Source organism: Triticum aestivum, chromosome 3A (genome assembly GCF_018294505.1).
Source record: "Triticum aestivum cultivar Chinese Spring chromosome 3A, IWGSC CS RefSeq v2.1, whole genome shotgun sequence".
Lineage (NCBI taxonomy): Eukaryota > Viridiplantae > Streptophyta > Magnoliopsida > Poales > Poaceae > Triticum > Triticum aestivum.
The window spans coordinates 122,359,990-122,368,355 of NC_057800.1; the positions used below are offsets into that span (position 1 = coordinate 122,359,990).

The window sequence follows — 8,366 nt, forward strand, 5'->3', positions numbered from 1 at the left end:
AGTTTTTTTATTGATTTCATAGCAATAATTCCTTCCCAAAACAAATTTGCACGATGTTTAAAAAAACCATGGCGTGTCTATGTATATACAAAAGATATATTTAATTTTTAGGGTATATGGCATTTTAAGTAAATTAATGCCATCAAAATTAAAAGATATATTTAATTACTTGAAATGCTAGATACCCTGAAAATTAAATATATCTTTTAATTAATTTAACCCATCATTAATTTACTTAAAATGCCAGATACCCTCAAGTGAAGTGAAAATTAAACATATCTTTTAATTATTTTGACTCGGCATTATATTTTAATTTTCAGGTATCTGGCATTTTAAGTAAATTAATGCCGGGTTAAATGTCATAGTAAATCAAAAGATATATTTAATTACATTCACTAGCCATAAAAAATCGTCACCAATGCAAATATAGGAAACTACAAAGCAGCATATTACATGCATTGGGCATCTAAGTTGGCCACTGATGCAAATAAACGCGACAGCAAAACAAATGTAGAACTGAAAACACTTCAGTAGAGCTCAAGAAACGATATCCCGGATACCCACCGTGCTGGCAAGAAGGTTAGCAAGTTATTAACTTTATCTTGTTTTACGCTAAAATCCTTCAACTCTTGTTGTTGCACCAGAAAATATGCATATGAATTCTGTAGAAACTTCCTCGCTCATTTGGTTTCTTGTCGCAACACAGTTGATGTCTTTCAGCTTGTAGTTGAGACTTAAAAAGCCGAATTGATCCAAGCATCGAGTTCGAAGAGTTTGTGCCAGCGGTAGTGGCCAGTAACTGAACACTACATCAAGACAGGACTTTGAGTTGTCTCACTGTCTTCAAAATAGTTTTATCAGCTTTCTTGAAGACCAGCAAGGTGTCTCACAATCTTGAACCTTATTTTCTTTACTTCCTTTACTATTGCATAATGGGGTACTCTCCTTCAATATTTTGTCGGCATTCTAAAAAAGGAACAAGCAGACACATCATATGTTTAGCATGTAGTATATAAAACTCATTTTGGTAAACCAGTTTAGTAGTAAGGTGGACAAGATTATACTAACTTGTCTTCTATTGCAATGTAATGCATAATAACAGCATGAAACAAAAAATATATGTGTACTATGATCATTGTATTGTCTATATCATCCTAGTTTATGTTTCCAAAACAAGATAGTGGCATAGTTCAAATCATATATGTTTAAGACATACTTCTATCATCCATATTACACAACTATCATCATCTCTTCGCCGAACTAATGCACCTATACAACTGACAAATATATTGTGTGTGTTGGAGACACAAGAGACTCTATGTACTTTGATCGCAAGTTTGTTTGAGAGAGAACCATCTTCATCATACATCTCATATGGATTGATAAATAGGTCATCCACTTGAAAGAAATTTGTCATTGTCCTACAAAACTCTGTGTTTGAAGACCCAATCAAGTCTACAAGAATAAAGATGTGCAGTAGACATCATCGCCTCATGGGAGCGTGACCTATGTCCTATGGGGGGTCATCGAGAGGGGTGCATGAGGCACGATGCACTTGGGAGTGCGGCCGTTTTTGGAGTCCCATGATTCCCGACTAGTCTGAGCCTTACAAGTCTCTCGGACCCTGAGCTCTCGCCCTTTGCTTGCCCTCTTGAAGTGACTTGGAAGAAGAGAGTGACCCTCCACTTGAGTGTATTTAAGCGAGTGTGAGTGAGTTACATGCCAACGGGGGGCTTTATATAGCTCATGGATCCTTGACAAATGACCAAGGCTACTCTGGGTGGGTAGAACTAGGTAAATTTTTTTTCCTTTAGGCCATGTGGTCCTTATTGGGCTAGGAGGTGTGTTGTGGCCCATTAGTGGCGAAATCCCTACACTAGGAGATACCTTGCTTGGGCATGGACACATTTGCTCCCATATCCCCTCCTTCAACTTATTCTTTTCTTTTGTCTAAAAAACATATTCTTTCTTAGGGTCTTATTTCTTTGACTGATCTTCGCTGGTGATGTGGCACTCCACGCAGGACAAAGGTGACACCTTAAGTAGGGTAAATTCACCACCATTTGGTATAGATATAGATATATATCTACATAGACTTACATTTTTTTGTGAGTGCCATTTTTCACCGTGTTTCGAAAACACTCACTCAAGTTTCCTTCGTAAGAAATGGCACTCCTTCCGTTTTATATATACTTTGCATGTAGCTTTGTCCCAAGTCAAATTTTATAAAATTTGACCAAGTTGTTATTTTGCTAGTGACTTTTTTAGTAAAATTGAACCAAGTTTATAGAAAAGAATACAAAGATTTATATTAACAAATATATGGTATATGAAACTGTATTCAGTGATGAATTCAACAGTATTGATTTAGTTTTTTTGTGGTGAACAATATTGATTTAATATTTTTTTGCGGGCAACAATAGATACATCAATTTCTACGACAGGTAATTCAGGATGGTGTGAGTAGATTTTAATATTTTGTTGTAAAGTTGGTCAACGTTCATAAAGTTTGACTTAAAACAAACCTAACATGTGAAGTAAATAAAAACCGAGGTAAAAAGAAAACAACCATTCGAGCTCGAGCGGGCTTTCATTCGGCAAATGAAGTGCGCGCCGTAGGACCCTCACCCGGGCACGGGCCGCGCCAACAAAACAAACAGGGGAGGCGGGAAAACCGCCCCCCAGCCCCAATCCAATCCCGCGCCCGCGCCCACTCCCCCTTCGTCTTCCCCCGCCGCTCACCAATTCGAAACCCTAGCAAGGCTTCTACAGCCTTCCGGATCGGGAGCGGAGCCACCGGACGATGGCCGACGGCGCGCTGCTCGACCTGCTGCCCCAGATCCACGCCCTCTTCTCCGACCAGCTCCGCGTGGTAACCATCGGAAATTATCCCCCCCCCCCCCCCCCCCCCCCCCGTCTGCTGGCTCAATCGCCGCTCCGACGACTCGCCCGTTCGATCTCGCACCGTCTCGCTGTCTGCGCGGGGCTCCTCCGCGCGGAGGATCAGGGGAGACGCGATTTCTTGGATTCCGCTGGTTGTATTGTTCTTGCTGGCTCGTGCTGGCGCGAGTGATTTGGGTTAGGGTTGCGATTCCTGTGAGGTGTACCTTCTGGTGATTTTGGTGCAGATAAAATGGTCTCGTGGCTCCTTCTGGGCCAACGCATGATTATGTGGGGATTTTTCGAAAGAAAAGGAAACAGAAAAATATTATTTGTGGTGATTCGCCGTGCATCTGCACTAGTTGGATCCATTCTCTTTTTATATGATGAAAATGTGCCCTTTTCCACTCGTGCACAATTTCTGCATGGATTGTAGAAATAAGCCTGGATTCCTTTGACGACTACGTAAGTTTAGTGTATCATTCTCCGTCAATGTTTGTATATGTGGGGATTTTTCAAAGAAAGGAAACGAAAATATTATACTGTGGTGATTTCTGATTTGTGGTGCGTTTGGGCTAAGTCAGGTTTATTTTTCTTCTCAATATATGCACAATTTCTGCATCGATTGTAGAAACAGGGCTAGATACCTTTCTCAAGACGACTGGCTAAAATTACTATAGTCCTCTCTGGGGGTGGGGTGGGTTAAGCTAGTTGCTGTGCTCAGTTTACAACTGACAAAATTATTTCAGCATGAAAATCTCATCAAATATGGGCATGAGATAACATCCAATGTGATTGCACTATGAGTTGATTCAGATTTCAGGTTGATTAAATGACAGTGTGTTACTCAAGCTCCATACGATGAATCATTGTTTTGTCTTCTCACTTAAGTTTTTTTATGTACTTGTTTGGTGGTTGCTCGTTGGCCATTGTTCAGTCTGTCCTGATTGTTTACAACACGGCTAACATTCCCAATCTCTATGTCTTCTGACAGATTTCGTACAAATGGCTAAGCCGGAATTTTTCCGTGTCATCAGATGACGCCAAGAGGTGATAATTGACTTTCTCTTGTCATTTCCACTGCATAACTATAGCATCATGATCACACCTGACTAGTCTCTACTGCTCTCCAGGCTGCTTCAGGAGTTTGTCAACAAACATGGAACTGATCACGAAGTTATTTACAGTGTGTCTGGGTGGTTAAAGAACAATCCTCAAAATTATTGTGTAAAACTCACTTCAGGCCCTAAACTTGAAGGTAATGTGGGGAATCGATTTTTTCTTTTGTGTGTGTGTGTGTTGGGGGGGGGGGGGTACAGTTCTTTAAGTTACGGCATTCTGTTTATGATTAAGGTGATCATGTTTGTTGGAGTTCAGAATAAAAATATAGAGTATTTACCTTACCTCTCCGCACTCTAGTAATATGTTGGTTTTAAGAGCCATCCTTCCTTCTAAACAGTTTTCTTTGTATGATGCAGAAGCAAGGCGGGCATTTAAGGATTCTTGTTCAGTTCAGGTTTACAGCATACAGGCTTGTATTCCAAAAGACACTGCTGTACTTTGGAATCCTGAATTTGTGCAGGCAGAGGAGCTTTTCAACCAGCCATTTGATGAAGAAAATTGTTTGAGAGATAATAGGTATTGCTCATTTTACCCCCTTGCTTTGCCCCCCCCCAAAAAAAACCATGTGTAGACATCCTTACAAAGGATTTGTAAGAGAAGACATGATCAAATGTGATTAGTATAGAATGTGTGAGAGAGACATGTGGGATATGTTATAGAGAAAAATATATTAAATAGTATTTTCTGAATCACATTTTGTGTTTTAAGCATCTCAATATTTTTCTCAATATGCATTAGAAAAGCATGTTAATGTTATATGATACCCTTCCCTTATTGGGGTTCTTAATTTGGTTGCTTCTGAATTCTTGCACAGGTTTTGTGGTGTAAGGAATTCTTTTGTCAAGCGAACTACCACAGGGAAGCATGTGAACTCAATGCCCCCAAAGCCTACAAATAGTGTTGTAGCACCTGCAGTGGCAAAACCTAGTAGTGCTCCAAAAGAACAATCTTCTATTGTTCGACAGCAAGATCTACCTGGACCATCCGATCCAGTGAAAGGAACGAGCATTAAAGCTGAAAAGGATAATGCCTCGGTCTTGGATAAAACTGTTAATGCTCCGGCTGTCAAAGAGCCATCAGTCGCTGTGCATGCAAATAAAACCAAAGCTCAGAACGGGAAGACCCTGCCCAGTAATGGTGCATCCCTGGCTACCATGTGGGGTCGTGCATCAGCAAAACCCAAGGCTCCAGCTGTCACTAAAGCTACAGATCTACCAAGTGTTGCTGGTATTGTCTCACAAAACCTCATCTTTTAATGCATGTTGCTTTACTTTCTTGCATGTTGATTCCAAGTGCATATATCTAGTCATGTCTCATCAGCTGCCGTATATGCTACTAAATCTGTTGCTCTTTTCTTGGTACGAACAATTAAGAAACCTTTTCCCTGACTTGCTGCATCAAAAACTAAATCACAAGCTTCTGATAAGAAACTAGCCACATTGCTGATGAAATTGACATGCTGTAAGTATTTCCAGTTACAGCCGATGCACAGATATGTGCAAAAGAAGAAGCAGACGCTGATAGCAGCGATGATGAAAAAGGTGCACACTACAAGCGGGCCTCTAATGGTGCAAGCAACAGAAAGAGAAGAGCGATCTTTGATTGTTCAGACGATGACGATGATGACGATTTTGTAGCCATTGCATCTCCAGAGCCACCAAAACAGTGTGCCAGAAATCCTGTCACTGAAGCTGCACAAGACAATATATCAGAACAGAAGAAAGTGGAAAGCAAACAGGATACAACGAGCGATGTGAAAGGCTTCACAAAAAGGATCGATTCTGACCTTACCTCTGAATGTAAAACCAGAAGTGACAGTGCTACCAATGGTTCTGGGATTACCTTAAAAGAAAAGGCCAAAGATTCACCAAACAAGAAGGATCAGGCTGCTGAGACAACTTCCACCTCACCTAAAAGAAGGAAGGTTTTGAAGACACGTATAGATGAGCGGGGCAGAGAAGGTAGAGTTAAACTCTATCCCGTGAAACATGTCATGCATTGCTCTGCCATGCTTATATCATTTACTCCCTCCGTCCCAAAAAAGTGACTCAACTTTGTACTAACTTTGTACTAAAGCTAGTACAAAGTGGAGTTACTTATTTTGGGACGGAGGGAGTACTTAGTTTCACTGGCTCCTAAATAAGCAAAAGATAGAAATGCCTTGAAAACTTAAATTCCCCTTACTGCAATTGTACCGCGTACCCTATTTTTTTGTAAACAACTGCATGTTAGTTGTTGTTGACAACATGTTCAAATGTAGAAGCTTATCAACCAACTGGACATTTTGTGTAAGCAACTTGTCTTATTTATGAACATAAAAAAAAACTTGTCTTATTTGTGGTCAATAGTCTTTTTACCTCAAGTATAAGATTGTGCATCTAATATTGTAATGCATATGTGCGAAGTCTGCGAATTTAATTGAAGATGTCACAGAGCATTTTTTGTCAATTAATTCCGTGGCTTGCATCATAGCTTTTTTAGCTATTTCTTTTGCTCAATTCTTCCATCTGCTTTGAATTCCCGTGATTTGTAAATCCCTGAAGCTTTGCTCATATTCTATTTTAGTAACTGAGGTTGTCTGGGAGGGCGAAGCTCCTGCAAGTGACAAGGCAGAGAAAAATGTTACCAATACTGATGCCACTAACAGGTAATGTGCTGTTTTTCATTCTGTACTTTGTGAAATTCTTGATAACTTTATGTGCTCATTTCACCTTATAGTTTGACGCCACACGCTGTTGCTGTTGGTACTGAAGCAGTTATCTTTAGGAACTGTCCTCTTCTTTAGTTCATAGGGCATCAGAGCCCATCAAGGAATATGAATTGATTTAGTGTGTAGTCTCCATTATGCCACTGACCATCTATCATGCACAATAGAAAGAAAAACACAAATTCAGACCTCTAACAGGAGCCTTACCCATCTAGTTTATCAGTGAGAAGAATAAGTACATCGGATGTCACAACAACGTATATTTTGCACATTGAAGCTCTCACACATCTATCGCTTTGTTTGATCTGTTGTTAACCTGAGCTAATGCACCGGTTCTTATCCATCCCACTGACAAATCAACCAATTTCCGTTTTGTGCCAGGCCAACTCTTCCAAGCAAGCCACAGCCAGCAGCTAACACTGACAGGAACAATGCTCCAAGTAAAACAGCAGGCGGCAAGAAACCTGCCAAGGCTGCCCCCAAGCAAGGAAAGAACATAATGTCATTCTTCAAGAAGGTATAATAAGCCCCCGTAACCTTCCATCTGATAATGAAGCCATTGATTGAGCAAACGGTCTCTTTCCAAGCACCCGTTGCAGCTGAACTGGCTACACCTGAATATCACCTCGGACAAGGACCTGTTCACCAAGCAGCTGTACGTTGTAGCTTTTCTTTCACGCAAGCTGTAGCATTTTGTGTTGTACTCCATTAGTTAGTAGTGGTTTGTTCTTCCCGATTCAGAACACAAGACGAGCTAAAACCGCGCTTGCTGCGTGGTCGGTAGGAATCCTGCTGAGTTAACTGAATGGTCATCTTGTTCCAGAATTCTCACGCTGTACATACTATCTCGTGTCTTTCTGCACATGCACGGTGAGGTTAGAGACAAAACACTTGGTTCGTGAAAAGCAACCGCATGGGCTGACGATATCGCTTTAGGAAAACTTAGGCGCGCATGCAGATACGCAGCGGATGCCTACTTTCACAGCATGGTCGGATTCAGACTAAATATACACCATCCTTTTGGTGAACAATATGGGCGCTACCTGCTGTTTCTGACACATGCACTGTTGCTGCACGTTCCACGTGTGGTTGGGTTCACCTTAGCTGACGCACCAAATCAACCTCCGCCAGTAAAAAAACACACCACCTCCTTACTGAATCAACCATCGCCCATTGGCACCGTCCGTTCCCACAAGTGGCAACGAGAAGTAAAGGAGAGGGCGAGACGAGGAGTGAAGCACAAGGAAAGCGCGAGAGTGCCAACAGCAGCGGTATGATCCTGTCGTATCTTTCGTTCCCGTAATCTACTAGCGTGATTCTCATCGCCGAGCCGAGACGTGGCGGAGAAGGCTGACCAGAGTCGTCCGATTCCGAGCCGGGCTTCCGTTCCCAACAACCTGCCATCGATGGCAGCCATCGCCTACGCATCATGCACGCCGCCCGGCCCGGCCACGGCGCATGGCATGATTGCGCCACGCCGGGCTAAGCACCGTCATTGTCTCGCCGATAAGGCCGAGAGAGAAAAAGAGCAACAAAACTGTCATCATCGAGGGTGGCTTAAGATGACAGCAAACGGCAGCGGTACAGAGAGATGGTAGTATGAGGAGGATGGCGAGTCGACCAAAGAGCCTTTTACCACTACTGGTCTACGTCGCCT

General features: G+C 41.9%; 1 protein-coding gene across 1 annotated transcript; it reads left to right on the forward strand.

The window, feature by feature from the left end:
• Nucleotides 1–2,595: 2,595 nt before the first annotated feature.
• LOC123060609 (protein IWS1 homolog A) lies at nt 2,596–7,534 on the forward strand. Its single transcript, XM_044483389.1, has 8 exons — nt 2,596–2,872; nt 3,875–3,930; nt 4,014–4,138; nt 4,359–4,518; nt 4,817–5,229; nt 5,478–5,963; nt 6,568–6,649; nt 7,091–7,534. The coding sequence occupies exons 1-8, from the start codon at nt 2,804–2,806 to the stop codon at nt 7,230–7,232; spliced, it is 1,533 nt and encodes a 510-aa protein (XP_044339324.1). The 5' UTR covers nt 2,596–2,803; the 3' UTR covers nt 7,233–7,534.
• The last annotated feature ends 832 nt before the right edge of the window (nt 7,535–8,366 follow it).